General features: G+C 45.0%; 1 protein-coding gene across 2 annotated transcripts in view; it reads left to right on the forward strand.

The window, feature by feature from the left end:
• The window catches only part of Cfap91 (cilia and flagella associated protein 91), a 44,706-nt gene that overhangs the window by 9,006 nt on the left and 14,158 nt on the right, over positions 1-21,542 (forward strand). For both annotated transcript variants that reach the window (XM_041673171.1, XM_041673173.1), the window contains exons 5-10: positions 77-133; positions 4,554-4,735; positions 9,064-9,241; positions 11,671-11,828; positions 14,401-14,583; positions 15,423-15,565. In XM_041673171.1, coding sequence (XP_041529105.1) covers positions 77-133; positions 4,554-4,735; positions 9,064-9,241; positions 11,671-11,828; positions 14,401-14,583; positions 15,423-15,565 — 901 coding nt within the window. The remainder of the gene's footprint in view (positions 1-76; positions 134-4,553; positions 4,736-9,063; positions 9,242-11,670; positions 11,829-14,400; positions 14,584-15,422; positions 15,566-21,542) is intronic.

The raw sequence follows: 21,542 nt of genomic DNA on the forward strand, positions 1-21,542 counted from the left end.
AAGGAAGAAATATTTAAGTAAGGAGAAAGGTTGAGCCAGTACAAAAATCTCACACGTGTTTTCCTGTTCCTCCCAGGCCCTTCCTTCCATTTCTTCAACAGATGCCGCTCAATGTTGTCTTAGCACCAGCCAAGTAAGTGTTTTATTTCGCAACTCTCTCATCATTCACTTCATTTTTACTTCAGGAAGGCAGTTCTCGAGATCAGTGCTTTGCAACCTATAAACCACCGACCACCATAGTCAGGAGCCTACCTGATCCCTCTGGTGATTTTCTGTGTGCCAAGGTCTGAGTAATAATGTTACATAGAATATTAAAGCTTAATAATTTTTATAGTAGGTCAAAGTATCAGACATATGTCGCCATCTTATATACACGTTGTGTAATAGAGATGAATGGCCATGTCTTTATGGATATAATGGTTATGACATGAAATATATTTCTGATACTGATTTATGTGTGCTGCATATTGTCATCGACTGAGGACTGAGTAACTTATAAGTAATAGAAATTCATTTCTCATCTTTCTGGAGGCTAGGAAGTCTGAGACCAAAGTAGCAGCATTGAGAGTCTGGTGAGGGCTGTCTTGCCATGTCCTCATGTAGTGAAAGGGGGAAAGACTATGCTCACACATACTAAGAAGTGGGCCCTAAGTTGTTACCTCTAGCACCATTATAAGGTTCCAATCTACCCATGAAGGCTTATCACTTCCCAATAGTTCCACCTTTGAGTCTCATCAAAAGAGGAATTAAGTTTTTCATCTGTAACACACACACACACACACACACACACACACACACTTCACACGTCTATTTTTTGTTTCCCTGCCATACACACTTTTGGGGTGGCAATGCCTCAGTGTTTTATCGGGAAGACGAATCAGTCATGAAATGTTTTTTTTGGGGGGGTGGCTAGGGTTTTAAGAGTCCGTGAGCTCCCACTAGCTTGTGTCAGCTGTCTCTGTGGTTTTCCCCATTATGATCTTGATACCCCTTGCTCATATAATCCCTCCTCCCTCTCTTCAATTGAACTCCAGGAGCTCAGCCCAGTGCTTGGCTGTGGGTCACTGCATCTGCTTCCATCAGTCACTGGATGTAGGTTCTGTGATGGCGATTAGGATGGTCACTAATCTGATTATTGGGGAAGGCCTGTTCAGATGCCCTCTCCACTATTGCTAGGAGTCTTAGCTGGGTTCATCTTTGTGGATTCCTGGGAATTTCCCTAGCACCAGATTTCTCCCGGACCCCATAATGGCTCCCTCTATCGAGATATCTCTTTCATTGCTCTTCCTCTCTGTCCCTCCCTCACCTCAGCCATCTTGCATCTTCATGTTCCCATTCCCCATCCCCTCCCTTCTACCCCCTCCCAGTTGACCCAGGCCATCTTAACTATTTTTCCTTCCTGGGACTGTCCATGTGTGTTCTCCTCTTGGTCCCCCTTTTAACCAAGTTTTTCTGGAATTGTGGATTGTAGCCTGGTTATCCTTTTCTTTGTATCTAATATCCACTTATGAGTCAGTACATACCGTGCTTGTCTTTCTGGGTCTGGGTTACCTCACTCAGGATGGTTTTTTTTTCTAGTTCTATCTATTTGCCTGCAAATTTTAAGATGTCATTGTTTTTTTTACTGCTGAGTAGTACTCCATTATGTAAATGCGCCACATATATTTTCTTTATCCATTCTTTTGTTGGTGGGTATCTAGGTTGTTTCCAGCTTCTGGCTATTAACTATGCTGCTATGAATATAGTTGAGCAAATATCCTTGTGGTATGATTGTGCCCAAGAGTGATATTGCTGGGTCTTGAGGTACATTGATTCCCAAATTTCTGAGAAACTGCCATAGTGATTTCCAAAATGCCTGTACAAGTTTGCACTTCCACCCACGATGGAGCTGTCTCTCTGCAGCATAAGCTGTCATTGGCATTTTGATCTTAGACATTCTGATAGGTGTTCAGTGTCATTTTGATTTGCATTTCCCTAACGGGTAAGGATGTTGAGCAATTCCTTAATGTCTTTAGGGCATTTGAGATTCTTCTGTTGAGAATTTTGCTTAGATTGTACCCCATTTTTAAATTGAATTATTTGGCAATTTTAGTGTCTAGTTACTTGATGTCAGATGTGGGGTTGGTAAAGACCTTTTCCCATTTTCTAGGCTGCCATTTTGTCTTATTGACTGTAACCTTTGCCTTACAGCAGCTTCTCAGTTTCAGGGCTCCCATTTATTAATTGTGGCTCTCAAAGTCCGTGCTACTGGTATTATATTTAGGAAGTAGTCTCCTGTGCCAATGCGTTCAAAACTACTTCCTACTTTCTCTTCTATGAAGTTCAATTGGCTGGGTTTATATTCAGGTCTTTGACCCACTTTGACTTGAGTTTTGTGCGTGGTGATAGATATGGATCTATCTGCATTCTTCTACATGTCGACATCCAGTAATGCCAGCACCATTTGTTGAAGATGCTTTCTTTTTTTCCATTGTATAATTTTAGTTTCTTTGTTAAAAATCAGGTGTTCATAGGTGTATGAATTAGTATCAGGGTCTTCAATTCGATTCCATTGACCCACATGTCTGTTTTAATGCTAATACCAAGCTGTTTTTATTACTGCAGCTCTATAGTAGAGCTTGATATCAGGGATGGTGACACCCCTAGAAACTCCTTTATTGTGCAGTATTGTTTTGGCTATTCTGGGCTTTTGTGTTTCCATATGCTCTTATCTGTCCATTCCTCCGTCTATTTATGTGTGTGAGCGTGGGCACACATGTACCATGCCAGTCTGTGTATGTCAGAGGACAACTTTTGAGAGTCAGGTCTCTCCATCTTTCTTGTTGAGGGAGGGTCTCTCTGTGAGTGTGTCCAGGCTAGCTGAGGGAAGGTCTCTCTGTGAGTGTGTCCAGGCTAGCCAAGGGAAGGTCTCTCTGTGAGTGTGTCCAGGCTAGCTGAGGGAGGGTCTCTCTGTGAGTGTGTCCAGGCTAGCCAAGGGAAGGTCTCTCTGTGAGTGTGTCCAGGCTAGCTAAGGGAGGGTCTCTCTGTGAGTGTGTCCAGGCTAGCTGAGGGAGGGTCTCTCTGTGAGTGTGTCCAGGCTAGCTGAGGGAGGGTCTCTCTGTGAGTGTGTCCAGGCTAGCTGAGGGAGGGTCTCTCTGTGAGTGTGTCCAGGCTAGCTGAGGGAGGGTCTCTCTGTGAGTGTGTCCAGGCTAGCTGAGGGAAGGTCTCTCTGTGAGTGTGTCCAGGCTAGCTGAGGGAGGGTCTCTCTGTGAGTGTGTCCAGGCTAGCTGAGGGAGGGTCTCTCTGTGAGTGTGTCCAGGCTAGCTGAGGGAGGGTCTCTCTGTGAGTGTGTCCAGGCTAGCTGAGGGAGGGTCTCTCTGTGAGTGTGTCCAGGCTAGCTGAGGGAGGGTCTCTCTGTGAGTGTGTCCAGGCTAGCTGAGGGAGGGTCTCTCTGTGAGTGTGTCCAGGCTAGCCGAGGGAGGGTCTCTCTGTGCAGTGTGTTTAGGCTAGCTGAGGGAGGGTCTCTCTCTGTGTGTACAGTGTGTTCTAGACTAAATGGCCCTTGAGCTCCCTGCTGGTTCTTTCTCTGTCTCATATCTTCCACTGGGAGTTCTGGGGTTACAGACACATGCCCCTGCAGTGGGCTCCAGGCATCAAATTCAAGCCACCAGGCTTGTTCAGCAAACACTTTTTCCCCCAAGCCACCTCCCCAGCCCCAGTATAAATATTTTCACTTATGCATTTTTTTTGAGACAACTTCTTGCTATATAGTCAGACTTGTCTCCGGCTCACCACGTCCCTATCTCCCAGTACTGGATTATAGGTATATGCCCCATACCAAGATACGTTTGCTAGCAAAAGAAAGAAAAGCATGTTTACTTATTTACTGGGGAAGGTGTTTGTATGTGGATGTGGGAGCATGTGTGACACTGGATAGCATGCGGGAATCCGTTCTGCCCTTCTATCCTATAATTCCAGAGATCAAACTCAGGTCATCAAACTTGTCGGCAAGCGCCTTTACCCACTGGGCTATCCCACTGGCCCCTGGTTATACTTTCTGTTGATGCGTTTGCAGTCTCCCTGCAGATGATTTTTGTGGCGGGGGTTTGCTAACTCTCCCACGTGCTCACTGCGTTATCCCAGCCTTGATTAAAGAGCCATCATCCACGAAGACACATGCGTCCTGGTGCCTTCAGCGAGCATTCTGTCCTCTGCATCTCTGCAAAGACACAGCTAAACTGGGCTATAACTGAGATCAGAGACGCAGCAGGGAATGCAGCGAAGCTGAGCAGTCCAGACCTGGGGATGCAGCACCCCCACCCGAGAGCCGTCTCTGGCTGTGCAGCCCACACACACCGTTTATATCCACTCACTGCCCTGGTACCTGTGAGAGCAACGTGGTTGTTCTCTAGGAACTGTAGGGCACACGGGCACACTCATAGTCATGCTGGATGGACTCTGTGAGCATTTAAAGGGGGGAGGGTCTTAACGAAGCCCAAAGACTTGTTTTTACCTGGTTCTGTAGTGTTCTAAATGTTCACATTGAGTTTCAACCTTTAATTCTATCCTCCTAGGACAGAACCATTTGTTTTTTCTTCTGAATCTTCCAAGTATACCATCATCCCTTCGAAGTCTACTGTGGGAACTCAGACCGACTACCGGGACGCGGATGTGCAAACGGATCCGTACTCTCCAGAATATGTCGTGTGTCAAGACACTATTCCTGAGCTCCTAACCCTGGCTAACCTGACTTGGGGTGAGTTGGTAACTGTCACTGAATATTGCAGACAGCAGTGCAAGCTACTGAGTTCCTGGGGATGACGCATTTTCAGGCAGTTCTGCTTTTTACAGTGAAGGATAACTCACATGCTGGGAGAAAATATTTGTGTATAATATATTATTAGGCAGGGGTTAGTCTCCGTCTTCAGACTATACAAGGACCGCACACTACGCAATGGAAAGTGAACATAACCTTACTTAAAACTGGGCAGTGAGCCTGAATAGACATTTCTCAAAAGAAGACAAGTGGCCGGGGATTTGTTTGAAGACGAAGATGAGTCCCAGAATGCAACAGAGAGGTAAGATGATGTGAGCGTGAACAAGACAGGAAAGAAATGGGATAAGGGTCAGCAGCAAAACCATGTAAAACCCTAATAAGAGTCTGGGGTGATGGCTCAGTGGTTACTTCAGTGGGAATCAGCTCAGTGGCTGATTTTCAGAGGACCTGGGTTCAACTCCCGGGATCTACATCGTACCTCACAATCATATGTACCTTCCATTTCAGGGAATATGACACCCTCTTCTGGCCTCTGCAAGAAGCCAGGCATGTAAGTGGTGCATAGTCATACATGCAAGCAAAACAACACCCACGCACATAAAATAAAATGTGATCTATTAAAAAAAAAATCTGTTAAGAGGCCATTGTGGCAGCGCACGCCTTTGATCTCAGCGCTCAGAAGGCAGAGACAAGTGGACCTCCGTGAGTTCCAGGCTAGCCAGTGTTACTTAGTGAGACCCTGTCTCAAAACGGCACACTGAGGAATCGCACTAAAACAAAATGATCCACAAGAGAGCTGAGCATGAAATCAACACACGCACAAAGACTAGTAACCTTACTGCATGGGCAGCATGTACTTAGAAGTTACTGGGAAAGATCACAGCCTAATTGTAGCAAATGAGAATGGGCGTAATCACTTAATGACAGGCCAAGACTTTATAGAGAAATTAAAAATGGTTCTTTAGGCCTAAGAGGTGCGAGGAAAGCAGAAGCAGACCACGCTTGTGAGTGGGGAGCTCAAATGGGTGGGATTTCCTTCCTTATATCTTCAGGTAATTCTAACTGAAATCCCTACTCCTGCTCTAACTGTCCCTGTGTAAGATAGCTACACAGGGATTCTCAAACTCTGCACAGAATCCACAAATCCTTTGTGTTTGCAAAGCCTGCAGGGGGCAACTGAGATTGACTATAAATCCTGTGGGAAGGAGGGAGGAATTGTAATACCCAGCAGGAATACCCGCCCACGGTAGAATTAGCAGTTTCCAGAATTAATGCGATCCTATCTTAAATCCAAGCTTCCAGACTGAAGCCTTTCTTGTGAGAATCCCAGAGAAGCTCACACTGGGAGACCAGAGGAGGGGGTTTGCTGCAGCCTTGAGTAGATGTAGATATTGAGACAATCTAGGGGTCCATCAGAGATGCGAGCTTAAACCGAATGAAGTCCTGGATCGCTCTGAGAGTGCAGTCGAGGGTCCCCCACCATGGAGTGGAATAAGGACAAGTTTCAGGATAACACATAGCCTCTGGCTATGAGCAAGCACACGTGAATCCAGCTCGCATGTAATTGTAAAAACAGCATGTAAAGTCGGTTCATTTGTTTCTATGTAGCTCTTTCTGTTTCATCTTCAAATGAAATCTGGTTTCTGGTTCCTGCCTCATGAGGGGCATAACTGCCCATGTATAAAGAACACAGTATAGACCGCTGCGCTTGATCTTGACCTCCGCTTCATGGAACTGGCTTCACCTTTTAGCCCCTCGGTTTCTTTATTTGTAAGATAGGAATCATTATACTTCTATGATAGATATCTATTGATGAGTAGATAAATTTGAACTATATTATAAGTGATTAAAGGTGTAATTTATCACCGGGTAGCACACCTTTAATCCCAGAGCTAGGGAGGCAGAGGCAGGTGTATCACTGTGAGTTCGAGGCCAGCCTGGTCTACAGAGTGAGTTCCAGGACAGCCAGAGCTACACAGAGAAACCCTGTCTGGAAAACAAAACGAAGTGTAACTCCCAGAGACCCAAAATGCCAAGGTTAGGAAGAATGCTCTAAATTCCTTTTGTGTTTATCTTGGGAGATGGAAGAGGAGAGCGGGGCTCGTGATTAAAAGAATTTTTAGCTTTAGTTTTAATTTTTAAATTTCTTTCATTAGAAAAGGTAAAGATACTTGATAGATAATACGGATGTCTGGTATGAAAATGGTATTTTCATACTTTTATTTTTAAATTACTAAACAAAACCCTATACAAATACCAGATATATTTATTTTCATATGTATTAGACATGGGATTATTCATTTCTTTTAAAGCTGTTACATTTTCTTTTTAAGAACATATTTTACTTAGATTAAAAAAATGTAATTATGCAATTGTGTGTGAGGGGCACAAGGGAGGGTATATGCATGTGAGTACAGGTACCTGTAGAGGCCAAAATAGAGCGAGATCCCTTGGAAATGATGTTATAGACTGTTATGAGCCACCTGATGTAGGCGCTGGGATCCAGACTCTGGTCCTCTGCAAGAACAGCATGTACTCTTAAAATGCTTAACTGTTCTTAATTCTTTCCAGCCCTACTCATTTCTTTTTCTTTTCTTTTTGTTTTTTCGAGACAGTGTTTCTCTGTAGCTTTGGAGCCTGTTCTGGAACTAGCTCTTGTAGACCAGGCTGGCCTCGAACTCACAAAGATCTGCCTGCCTCTGCCTCCCAAGTGCTGGGATTAAAGGTGTGCGCCACCACCACCCGGCCCCTACTCATTTCTTTAAACATATGTATTTCTTCATACATCAAACAAATTAATGAATAAAAAAGACGTAGAACAAATAGAACAGAAAATTAAGAAGTAGCTCACTGTATTTGGTAGAAATATATTTTTTCTTTAGACTTTTCTATATAATTATTTTTAAAATAAAAATTAAAATATTAAACAGGAACTCACTTGATACCTATTTCCTTAAGTAGTTTTTGGCCCTATGAAGATAATGGACCAAGACAAAGCTACAGTTAGATCTGCTAGCTATAAAATCTGCAACTGGGTTCCCAAACCCTGGGTCAGAGGAGGCTAAGTTGAGCTAAGTCCTGGCTTGTGCTTCTGAGCTATAGCTATGACTATGACTAGATCAGTATTTGAACTCTTAAAAGTGGAAGTGAGGCCCACTGCTAGACTGTACATTCACTAGAGGGGACAGATGCAAGGAAGATTCTTGACTCAGGATTATTTCTTTGTCATCTGTTCCTTTTTAAAAGTATGGTTCCTTTTAACTTTCATTCAACAAAGCTACAATCTCAGATCTGTTTTCCCCTCTGCATTTAATGTTTTGGAAATTTTATTTATTTTTATTTTGAGTATGTGGGTGTTTTGCCTGTCTATTAATGTGTACTACAATATGTACAGTGCCCACCAGGCCAGAAGAGGGTGCCAGAGCCTCTGGAACTGGAGTTACAGATGGTTTTGAGTCACTTTGTGGGTGCTGAGAACTGAGCCTGTGTCCTTGGGAAGATCAGCCATCTCTCCAGCCCCTCTTTGCGTTTTAAAACATGGACTTGTCTAGTACAGGACTTTCGAAGTTGTGACCATTCGGTGGCCACTGACCGTTTCCTCAGTGCTTTCCTGGGACAATGTAAGCAACCGAAAATGTTGTTGCTTTTCACTATCATCTCTTCACGCAGCTCCTAAATAAATACACACAGATTCTTATGATTACTTATAAATAACAGACCTTAGCTTCGCTTGTTTCTAGCCAGCTGTTCTTAAATTTATCCCATCTATCTTTCACCTCCGGGCTCTTATCTTTCTCTATTTTATACACCCTTCATTCTTTCCTACTCCATCACTGTTTATGGAGCTGGGTGGCTGGCCCCTTACATCCTCCTCTCTTCCTTTCCCCTTGATCTTTTTCTCCTCCTATTTCTTCTCTCTGCCTGCCAGCCCTGCCTATCCTATTGGCCGTTCAGCTCCTTATTAGACCCATCAGGTGTTTTAGGCAGGCAAAGTAATACAACTTCACAGAGTTAAACAAATGCAACATGAAAGAATGCAACACTTCTTTGCACTATTAAACAAATGTTCCATAGCATAAATAAATGTACTCATCTTAAAATAATATTCTATAACAAAACAACTTCTGCCTCAGTAAGAGGAGGCACGAAGGGCACAGGTAACATAAGCTTTGAGGTGTCCAAGGAACCTTTCCCAGTGACATCATGATCTAGTCCAACACTTGAATTTAGAGCAGGGCAGGAGGAAGGCTGACGAGGGTGGCTTGTGGGTGTGCCCTGTGTTCCTGAGCTGTGATATTCCCTTGCAGGCCGAGGTCTCCCAGCAGGACAAGCTGAGGTGGAGATGATAGAACGGGCCCGGGAAAAGCGTGCTTGGGAAGCCACTCTGCCCCCACTGAACGACAACCTCCAAATTGAGAAGAGGAGGAAGATGATGAACGCCATGGAGAGGAAGGAGTGGGCCTTCAGAGAGGGAGAGATTGAAAAGTAGGTTCTCTGGCTCCTGGAGAGCTGTCCTGGGTTGGTGAGAGCACCGTCACCATCATTATCATCATTATTGTGGTTTTTAGAACACATCACTCAGAGTGCTCACTCTGTGCACAATGTTCTGAGAACACTCTAGAAACCCATAGTCTTGGGCTCATCCTACTGAATCAGGAGGTCAGAGTCATCAGTCTGCATCGGAGCAGACCTTCCAGAGAGCTCTGTTTCACACTTAAGTTCGAGAAGTTTTCCTGCGGTTACTCATTTAACGCCCACAACAACCTCATGAAAGAGTCACTATTATCTCCATTCTGCCACAGAAGAAATAGAAGTAAAAGAAAGATGGAGAAGTGACCCTGGCGCCACCTAGAACAGTCACTGGGCGACCCTGGTATCGCCTGATTAACAGAGGTCTGTGGGCGACCCTGGCGCCACCTAGAACAGTCACTGGGCGACCCTGGTATCGCCTGATTAACAGAGGTCTGTGGGCGACCCTGGCGCCACCTAGAACAGTCACTGGGCGACCCTGGTATCGCCTGATTAACAGAGGGAAGTGGGCGACCCTGGTATTGCCTGATTAACAGAGGGATGTGGGCGACCCTGGTATCGCCTGATTAACAGAGGGAAGTGGGCGACCCTGGTATCGCCTGATTAACAGAGGGAAGTGGGCGACCCTGGTATCGCCTGATTAACAGAGGGAAGTGGGCGACCCTGGTACCACCTAGAACAGTCACTGCCTGCTTAACAGAGGGATGTGGGCGACCCTGGTATCGCCTGATTAACAGAGGGAAGTGGGCGACCCTGGTATCGCCTGATTAACAGAGGGATGTGGGCAACCCTGGTATCGCCTGCTTAACAGAGGGATGTGGGCGACCCTGGTATCGCCTGATTAACAGAGGGAAGTGGGCGATCCTGGCGCCACCTAGAACAGTCACTGCCTGCTTAACAGAGGGCTGTGGGTGACCCTGGTGCCACTCAGTACAGTCACTGCCTGATTAACAGTGGGGTGTGTTCTGAGAAGTGTGTCACTAGGTGGGCCCATCGCTGGGTGACTCTCAGAGTGTTCTTTCTCATCCTGAACAGCTAAGGTCACTCAGTGTGGCCCTTCGGTGCCATTGGATATATGGTAAATATGAGGTATACAGGGCTGCCACCAACATAAAATTTTTACTAGAAGCTTTAAAAATAACACAGTAAAATAACACTAAAAGCCTGGCCTGGAGGTTGACGTCAGTGGTCAACAGGTAGAGGCAGGAGGATCAGTAGTTCAAGACCACTGACGGTGTACTGAGTTTGCGGTCATCCTAGGCTACATGAGGCCCTGTCTCTAAATACATAAATAAAACAGCAATAAACAAGCGACATAAATCTGTCAGCATACATAGGGAGTTGTTACCATTATCAAGTGCTGTATAGTATTGTATTGGCCAAGCTTTACATGGCTGGCTGCCGAGTGCATCTGTTTACAACATCATTATAAGTGGGAACAATGTGTTGGTCTATGGAGCTTCAGTGGCTTTGCTGTCACTAGGTGACAGGAACTGTTCCGCTTCCTCACAGTGTCACAGACCCTTCAAAGTACTCAAGACCCGATCCCTTGTGTAGCGTGTGACTATATATCCTTCACTCTGGAAAGCAGCGGGGCTGTGTGCCTTCATGTTAATAGCACAGTCTCCAGAAGCCTTGATCTCCTGGCTCCATCCTCCCTCACTGTCTGCACTTCGGGAAGATCTGAGGCACATCCTGTCCTCTCTGGTGCCCCTACTTTCAGCCCCATCGTCCCTTTGCTCTTTTCTGAGACAGAATTTCTCTATGTAGTCCAGGCTGGCTTTGAATACATATCCTCCATGTGCTGGTTGGTGTGCACACACCAGGTTCCCCAAGGCAGAAACACTGGTCCCTAAGCAGCTGAGGGCACAGACATCGCCACCACTTGCATGTGGTCAGATATATAAGCAAGGCAGCCCTAGAACCCATGAGTGGGGAGCACAGATTCATGAATGAAAGGGAAGGTTAACAACCGAGTTCCTACTATGTGTAGGGAACAGTCCTGTCTCAAGATTGCTTACTACCTACCCTGGCTTTCTTCCCTCCTCCTCTTAACTCTGGTTAGTCTGGTACTGTCCACAAACCTCTTGTTCTCTAGGTTCAGCTGCTTAGAGAGCCCACCTCTTGCCTTATTTGTCTGCTCTTGGTCTTCCGGACTGTGTGCACAAACACGCCCCCTTTCCCAAGCTCCCACGATATAGAGATCTGTGGCCGGAGTAACCTCCCCGAGATTTCATCTCACTTGTCCCCCCCCCCCCCTTTTTTTTTTTTACCACAGTGGTCTTTTTAAACCGCACAAATATGATTCTCGTAGGGAGGGCCTTCTGTGGCTCTCCAATAGAACTTCCGGTTTGGGAGAGTAATGCTCTGTAACCCACCCCAAGACTGCAGGACCTGCGGCTGGAGGTTCTGAAGCAGCTGCTGAGGAGGCGCGAGGAGAATCAGAATGAGCAGGACATGAAGCACCTGAACGCCCAGTGGTGGAAGCTGCAGGAGGCGAAGGAGGCCAAAGTGGCACAGATCCAGCGCACACACGTGTCAAGTAATTTGTGGTGTGAGCCGGCCAGGGAGGGGGCTGAGCGATGATGGAAGTCTGGTTTGGTATCGCATAGGCAAGGAAGAGAGAGGAGCTACTTTCGGAAGGTGGGCATTGGCGGAAAATTGCTAAGAAGGCCAGGTGACCATGTTCTAATAAGTAGTGGAGTCCTTGGCAGGCACACATATGCCATTGTTGGTACGAGGCTCCCCACATTCATAGACCAAGGTTCTACTTAGGAAGCCTATTGATTAACTGTTTCGTTGTTTGTTTTTGTTGTTTGCTTGTTTGGTTGGTTGGTTTTTTGAAACAGGGTTTCTTAGCAGCTATGGAGCCAGTCTTGGAACTTGCTCTGTAGACCAGGCTGGCCTTGAACTCACAAAGATCCACCTGCCTCTGCCTCCCAGAGTTCTGGGATTAAAAGTGTGCGCCAGGCAATTAACTGTTTTTTTTTTTAAATTCTTGCCCCCTAAGCTATTTTAGTCTTCCGTTTTCCTAATTGCTTCTCTCTAAGAGATTTTTAATGCCACAGATATATTTATGATTATATATCCTATAATAGTATATTTTCATACTCACTTCACTGATCATTCAGGGCAGGATTAAGAATGACTATGTCGGAAGCTGAGGAGAGGCTCAGTGGCTAAGCATGCCTGCTGTGCCAGCACAAAGACCTGCGTTCAAACCCCCAGCACCCGGTGAAAAGTTGGGTGTGGCTAAGTGTGCCTGTCCTGCCAATGCAAGGGAGGAGGGGAGAGGATCGCTGGGTCTGGCTGAGCAGCCCCGAGTTCAGTGTGAGACCCCGTTTCAGTGGCTAGAACAGAGCATACAGAGGTCTCCTCTGGCCTCCGCACCTGCTAGCACGCACGTGTGCATGCACCACATGAACATACAGCACACACACAGAACTAAACTAAAAACTCAGGTTAAATCTTGAATTATTATTATTTAATTTTGTAGATTTCCTACTGAAAAAGAAACTTTTTTAAATTACCTGTAAAATTGCCTTACTGAGGCCATTGAGATTGTGGGTAACTGTGTTTGATCCTCAGGACCTACACGGTCGGAAGGGGAGAACTGACTCCTGAAGGTTGTCCTCAACCTTCACACGTGTGCCGTGGCACTTGCCAGCCTCCAGCACAAACACTCACTTCCACACACACTTAAAATAGAAGGTGATTAACGTTTTAAACAGTGTATTACCTTTTGAGAGTGTTGACGCTGGTAAGTGGCCACACCCCACTGGAGAGCTACACACCCAAGAATATATGAACAGCACAGATTGGACTTGATGGATGAGAACACAATAGACAAAAATAAGACACTAAATTGGGCAATAGGACTAGGGGCGTGGCTCTGAGAGGACTGAGGAGGGGTGAAGGAATAGGGGGCATGGCTCTGAGAGGATGGAGGAGGGGGAAAATATAATCAAACCACACTGTACAAAATTCTCAAGGAGCTAATGAAAAAAGAAATTTAAAAACAGCTCTGAAAGTTTTCAGATTGCCCCAAATTCATAAAAAAAAACTGAAGAGTTGTAGTACCAATACATAGCAAATGATATGCACCCTAGCAATTCAATCACATTTTTTTAGAAAAATATGTGAACATGGATTTTTTTTTCTGAAATTAAATTCTTACATAGAAATTCGTTTTAGTGAACTCAGCTTTTGTTTTATTTTCTCAAGCTAACCTCACTAGCTCTTGGTGATGTATTTAGACATTTTTTTCTTTTCGATACAAGACATAGCTAGTGATGGATTCAACTATTATAGATAAATAGTTATATGAAAATTATTTTCCCAAATTCTAACACTCCAAGTCACATAAAAAGTCCTGCGGACGAACCGTGAACAGCAGGCGCAAAGCATCAGTGGCTCTGGACTCCTCACTCTAGTGACAGGCTGTCACAGCTGTTAGCGGTGGCCCAGGGAGGGCTGCAGAAGGGATGGCTCTCTGGGGAGAAGTGACGGAAGAGCAGATGGGAGGGCATGCATGACTCCCGGACGAGTGCTTGGTTGTGCGCCTTCTCCCTCTGCCCACCAAGCCAGGACATCTGAAACCCTGGTGTTAGCCAGCGTGCATCTGCAGTGCTCCCCTTACAAAGAGGTGGGTTGATCTAGCATTGACCATAACATAGATTTTCTATTTACTCTGAATTGCTTTCGGTTATTTCACAATCTTCTATTGACTGCTTCTTCTTAGCCCAGAGCGTGCAGTTATCAAAGGGAGGTGTGAGTGGGCGGGTGTATGTGTGTGCGTGTGTGTGTGTGTGTGTGTGTGTGTGTCTGTGTGTGTGTGACTCCACACTGAGGACACGAGCTGATTCAGCTTCTGCCACCCTGCCTGTCATGGTACTCAGAGCCACACAGATGGCACACCTGTTTCTAGAGCTGCATTCTGGCTGTCGTGGGCCATCATAAAATTTACCCAGCTCTATATCTTCCTTGTGAGCCAAACGAGTTGCTTTACTAGTCTACATTTATAGATTATATTTATTAATTTATAATTTACTAGTCTACATTTATAATTGGGAGTAGCATCTGGGAGAGAATCATGACAGTACTCTTTATTGCAGACATCAGAAAACTCCTAAGAAAAGGGAAGAATATAGAGGGGAAGCTGCAGAGGAGAGACATCATCAAGGACTATTCTGATTTTGCATCTCAGGTCTACGGGCCTTTGTCTTACCTTGGTCGTTTCCCAGACAACAACTCAGAGGACTTTGTCGTCAGAAACCACTACCTCAACACCTACGAAGGTAAACAAACCCCGAAGGTAAACAATAGAACGCCTGAAAAGCAACAACCAACAGATGGCATGTGCTTGTCAATACAGCTTCATATGAAGTAATAAAAACTCAGACGCAAAGAACAGAAAACCCCTGTTTTCTAATCTAACACAGAGCAAATTCAGTTCTCTATGAAAAGTGGTAGCTTAGGTGTAGCTAGCCAATGTCTGTGGTTCCTAATTCTCAGAGCTGGAGACCGGCAATCGCCAGAGTCCAGAAGTCTGGGCTAGCCTGGGCAACTCAGCAAGATTTCTACCTAAAACGAAATGACAGCAATCACTCTTTGAAATATATTTTTATTTAAAAGCTTTACCTGGGCTTATGAAACAAACAATGAAATCTAAAGGGCAAAGTCACTGGGTGGTCAATTCCTGAAGGGCTCTGTGCCTCTTATGAAGCCCAAGAAACTTGTTTCAATTTTTAACAGTTTAGCCCAAGCTGGCGCATCCTCTGGCCAAGATCCTGAGTTACGGGTCAGACTCTTGAGCTTTGAGCCCTGGCTGGTGTCTCCAGAGCAAAATATGATGAGTTGGTGAACGCCCACTTTAGAATGGGGACGCCATCTGTCATAAAGCTGTATAGATCGCTGCTGGCTGTACTTTCTGTAGAACACATCTTTAGTTTAGAATAGGTTCTTACTGAGCTGCCCAAGGCACTGAGAGCAGACGCTAACTCCACATACTCGACGCTTTAGAAACAGTTCATCCTCTTAAAAGACGTCACCTTCCAAAGCTCATGGTCCTAACAGTACGCCTTCAGCCCGTTCAGCGTAAGCAGGGGACACTAAAACCACATGCTTCCTCCCACAGGGTTAGTGGAACTTGAATCATGCCTCCCTGATTTTGTGACGCAGCCCAGGATCAAAGCTCCAAAGCCCAAGATCATCACCACCAAGGCCGGCTTTCTGAAGAGGGCCGCGAGGGTGGACTATGAGTTGGCCGAGGTTCACAAGGTATCGGGGGGCTCTGAAGACTAGACGCTTCCTCTCTGACCTCTGCAGAGCAATGCTGCACCCTGAATTGCACGTCATCATGGACAACAGTGACCATGCACCTGAAACACGACCTGCATTCTTTCTCCTCTCTAGACTTCTGCTCTCAGAGGTCCCCTGCGTGTCCTGATCTCCTGTACAAGTTCACCTTCAATTCAAACTATGACAGGCCTTAATCCCAGCACTCGGGAGGCAGAGGCAGGTGGATCTCTGTGAGTTCGAGACCAGCCTGGTCTACAAGAGCTAGTTCCAGGACAGGCTCCAAAACCACAGAGAAACCCTGTCTCGAAAAAACAACCAAAAAAAAAAAAAAAACTATGACAGGCCTTTCTAAGGGTCACTTTCCCTTATACAGAAGCTATTACTTTCTTAAAGTGCTTCCACTTGGGCTCTATTTAGGGTAAAGTCTGGAACTATGAAGTTAGCTAATTCTAGCATTGGGAATCACTTTGTTAAGAGTGGTTCTGTTTTCTTTCTGTATGTTTTCTGTGAGGGCACCATGAGGAAGAGGAGATGTGACCAAGGTCTTTTTCTTTTTTTTAAATCTAGTTTAAAAATCAACTAAGCAAGAAAGTGTGATGTCCATCAGATGTCAGCATTAGAATCCCATGGAGGGCTTGTTGAGATGCGCTGCTAGACTCCACCCGGAATTTCGCTCAGTAGATGTGGGCGAGGCTGTGGAGATGGGCAGGCTCACATGTCTCCAGGTGATGCTGTTGCTGGAGGCCCAGGAGTCACACTCTGGAATCCCTGGTTTATGACATCCTCTTGTCCATAGATATTTTCTTGCTCCCCTGATTCTTGTAATACATAAGAATCTATGGGAACCCAAACTCAACATTAAAAAAAAAAAATAGGTCCTTGAGGACTGGGGGATGGCGCAGCCTGTGAAGAACCTCCCGGGAAAGCGTGAGTACCTAAGTCCAACCCCCAGCACACAGGTAAGAAAACTGGGCGTAGTATAATCCCAGCAACTAAGAAAACAGGAGCAGCATCCCTGGGGGTCATTGGTCAGCTAGCCTGGCGTAATCAGCAAGTCCAGGTCCCACTGAGAGATATGAAAGAACCAAGGTGGCTGGCTGCCTCTGGAGAAACAGCACCTGTGTTTGACCTCCGGTTTCCACATGCATAAGCATGAGCATATACCTACACATACACATAAGAACACATTCCCATATGAACACACACACATGCACTTTGGAAAAGCTTAGGACCTTTGAAATGATGACAAGTGTCTTTTCTCCCCGACTGCGTCTCCATCTGTGTTCACCCTTCCTGAATACCGTGCTCACCATTTTCTGTAAGATTTTTTTCTGTACTTTGTATTGCGTTATAGAAACTCTCTTTTCCTCCTGATTTGCTAAAGCTTTTGACCATGTGCTTATGTTACTTTATCCAATGATCGAGTGTGTTTCCAGAGCAAATGTTTACAGATGCTAATCTGTCCTGCATCGTGGTTGACCTTGCTTGGTCCAGACACATTGCTCATTTTAACACATCGTTGGATCTGTCTTAACTTCTCACTTCTCTGCTCATGGGTGAAACGGCTCTTTTACTTTTCCTTCTAATTTGCCTGTGTGCGATACCAGAGTTGAACAGGTTTCCTGAAGTGACCTGGGAGCACCTCTTCTTCCTTCTCCCCTGAGAAGAATTTAAGCAAGACCAAGCCGATCTGTCCCTTCAGTGTGGAAGGATGTACGAACAAAGTCACATAGGACTAGTGTCTTCATGGAAAAGAGTTTAACCCATGCCTCAGTTTCTCTACAGCATGTACAGTTTCTTTGCATTGATTTTGGTAAATTGTCTTGTGTAGAATCTCACTTTATCTGTTCAGTTTTTTGACATGATTACTGATCATATTGTTTATATATAATCACGTTCATTTTTTCATTTGCAACATTGTTTATATCTTAACTCTTTTTCCTTAATCTGTTTTACTGAAGGGTTGCTCATTTTCTTGGAACTATTTTTCCAAACAATGAATTTTCAGGTTTGGACTTATAGACACACTCTCTCTTCTCTTGTATTTTTAAATATCTCTTCTTTGAGTTGTTCTGTGATTATTTTCCTACACTAAAAAATTAAATGTATAGATTATCGATTTCAGTCATTCATCAACTTTATCTAAGTATTTTAAACTATACATTTCCTTTCAAAACACTGAGTTTTGCTACATTTCATTAGTTTTGATATGTGATGTTTGCCATTCTTAATCTCTAATATCCAAAAGTATTCAGTGTGGCTTTTTATACTATGCCTCTCCGATGTGTGGGACAGATTGCTTCCAAGGCCCCCTTCATCCCTGGGACGCTACTGGCCTTCAGCTCACTGACACTCGTCCTATAAACACACAATGCATTTTCACTCTGTCTTGATTTCTTTGAGATGGGTCTCGCACAGCCCAGGTCGGCCTTGGGTAGCTGTGTAGCTGAGGAAGACCTTGAACTCCTAACCTCTTGCCTCCACTTCCCGTGACCAGGAATTATAGGTGGACGTCACCACACTTGCCACATTATTACTTTTAGTGCTTTAAAAAACGATTTTCTTTTTGATCAATAAAAATAAACAATCAAACAACAACAAAAACCAAACAAATGGGCCCAGGAGATGGCTCAACCGATAAAGGTGCTTGCTGAGGAATCACCTGAGTTCTTCCTCAGACAGGCTGCAGGAGAGAGCTGAATACAGAAAGCAGTCCTCTGACCCCCACATGTGGTCATGGCACAGACATGCATGTGTGCAAGTGCACACGGACACACACACACACACGGCTACACTGGATATTTTAAAACTTAAGAAAAAACAAAAGATTTTATCTTCCCCTTGTTTATTCCTTCCCTGCCGCTCTCCCTGTCTTTACAGACCTGCATGTCTCTGACCCCTGTGATTTTTCTTCTGTCTTAAGAATTGGATCATCTTCGGCATGGTCTGCCGGCAGTGAGCTCCAGGTTTTGTGTCCTGAATCTTTCTCCTTTGCATTCAGCTGGGGGAGGGAAGTAAAAATTCAGGTACAATAAGGGTCACCCTTTAAAGTATGCAGTTCAATGGCTGTCAGCACGTCCACAAGGTTGTGTATGTCATCCCTCTAATCCATCGTCCCCACGACAAACCCCATACCTCTGAGCAGTCACTTCCGTCCTCCTCGCTTTCCTCCAGCCTCTGTTCTTCCTCCTCTTTGTGGATGTGCTTGCTCTGAGCATGCTGTATAAGCAGAGCCCTACAGTAAATGGCGCCCCATTTGCCCACTCGTATTCCAGCACAGTTCCCGGTCCTCCTTCTTTTCTATGACTACAAAATATCCCATTAATGGACACACCACATTCTCTCTCTCCACTCTCAGCTCACCAGCCTTTCGGTTCTTCCTGCTGTTGATGCCGTGGGCTTCTGTGTTCTAGTTCGGATAGACATGCTGCTTTTGGTTCTTTTGGATGTATCTCTAGGAGGAGGTCATAGGTCATACGGCAACTGTTTTCCTTTTTGAAGAACTTCCTGATTGTTTACAAATTGACTACACTATTTTTATCTCAGTGGCTGTGTGCGTGGATTCCTTTCTGTCTCTTATCATCTGTTTGCTCTGAGCCATGTCGGTATCAGGGAGATGGTGGCTCCATGGGGGTTTTGGTTTGCAATTCCCTGATAATCGATGACATTAAGGATCTTTTAAACCACCTATCAGTAATTTGTATGTTTTTCTAATAGATGTCTATTTGAATATTTTGTCTATTTTAAAAACTAGTTGCCTTTTTATTACTGAATTTAAAAAAATATTCCAGAGACTAGACCTTTTTCACTTTAAAACTGTTTTCCTAGTCTCTAAGTTATCTCTTCACTCCAGACAGTGTCTGTGTCCTTCAAAGCACTGAAGCTTTCTTATTTTTTATTTTTGGCCTTTTCACTCTTAATAAAATATTTATCTTATTGTTTTGAGAGGGAGAGGTGTGTGTGTGTGTGTGTGTGTGTGTGTGTGTGTGCGCGCGCGCGCCCAAGGTGGCCAGAAGAGGGTGCTAGACACCGTGCAGCTGGAGTGACAGGTGGATGTGAGCCACCTAATGTGGGTGCCGCAAACCAAACTTTGGTCTAACGCCTCAGCCATGTTTCCAGCCAGAGCCTCACGGCCTTGTACAGAACTCCGCCTTTGGCCTTTTTCTCCATTGATCAGGAATTCTGGCTGGAAATCTGCTGGTCATCCTCATTGTCTTTCCTCCAGGAAGGGTGGGGCTCCCATCCCCTCTGGGGTCTTTCGAGGTCTTTATCTGAGGCATTTCTCCTGTTTGCTGTTCCGTAAGTTTCCAAGATCATTACCAGGGTCTTTAGAGTAATCCTGGCAAGTTTCAGCCATTACTGCTTGAAACATTTCTTTTGTTCTCTCCTCCCTTCTCTCCTCCCCCCCCCCTTTGCTATGCTCTGCTCTTTCTCCCTTTTTCTTGTCTTCTTTTCTTTTTTCAGACAGGGCAAGTGTAGCTCAGGCTGCCCTCAGACTCACTGTGTCACTGAGAAGACAGAGGCAGGTGGATCTCTGTGAGTTAGAGGCCAACCTGGTCAACAAGAGCCTCATGACCCCTCCTACTTCAGCCTTCCAAGTGCTGAGATTACAGGAATGAGCCACCATGTCTTGTCTCTTTGGACTTTAAAGTGCCATATGTGTGCATGTGTGTGCATGTCTGTGTGTGTGCACGTGGGCACATACGTGCGCACTTGTGTGGACCAGAGGTGGATTTTCTCGTCTGCCTCCATTGCACCACCTTATTAGTTTTGAGACAGTGTCCTTCACTGAACATGTAGATTGCTGATGTACCTGGCCAGTCAGCAAAACCTAGGGATCCCCCTGCCCCTGTCTCCCCGGGGTTAGGATTACAGCTGCTCTTTGCTAGGTTTGCCTTCTTAAATAGATCTTTAGACGTGAGACTCTTCTGACTGAGCCACTCCCCCAACCCCCTACGAGCATCTTTTAAAACTTCTTTCTTTTTGGTGCTGGGAATTGAACTCACACCTCACACCTATACCTCCTGCCTATTGGTCATTTAGCTTTTTTTTAAACCAATCAGAAGGCACCTTATTCAAACACACGTCTTCACAATGTACACAAAGGTTACTCCACAACAGTATGAATTTCTCATGTTAATGAATAGCACCAAGTTTTCATATATATATATATATGTATATATATACATATATATATGTTTCAGCAGTACATACAAATGCCCGTTTCCCCACACCCTTGCCAACCTTTAGTCCTGAAGGACTGACTTAGTGGTTGGTGTGGGTTTGTGATCCACGTGGTGTGGCCAGGGCTCTACTCTCGGGGCTGTTCTCAGGGCTCCCCAGCTCTCAGAGCTCCCCAGCTCTCAGCATGCCCATATCCGCCCACTGATACGTCTGTACTGCCGCACCAGCAGCAGCTGCCCAGAGATGATGGCAACCACTGCCATTTTTGCTTGGGACACGTCCAGAGGTTCTTTACCTATACAGTTAGGAGATGCTAAATTTTACTTTATGTTATACATTTTTACCAGTTTCAACTTTCAGTGATGTAGTTTTTTCAAACATCCCTTGCCTGTGTTTTTATGAAAATATGCTGTAAAAATGATTTTATGACAAAAATTAGCTAAGTTATAGTCTTTAAGTCACAACACAAGAACTTGGCACTTCTCTATCTAAAGTATTTCCCTGAGGCTAATGGAACTGTCTGATGTGTAATTGTGACAGGGTTTCTAGTGACACAAACAGGGGGAAACATCAAAAAATACAGAACACACCCTCGACCCCCCAGAAAATGAGCTTGTTTTTATTAATATTCACATCCTTCCAGACCAAAGGGATGGGCCCTCTCCACTTAGAAACCGTGGCTGTTTAATGTCCTCCAGCTCCTCTGCAACAGCAAAACAAACGTTTAACCACTCACTACACAGGAGAACCTTCTGTTTGGGCAGCGGTGGTG

This window comes from Microtus oregoni, unplaced genomic scaffold (assembly GCF_018167655.1).
Source record: "Microtus oregoni isolate MIOR12 unplaced genomic scaffold, Mior012 000023F_ref0000262, whole genome shotgun sequence".
NCBI lineage: Eukaryota > Metazoa > Chordata > Mammalia > Rodentia > Cricetidae > Microtus > Microtus oregoni.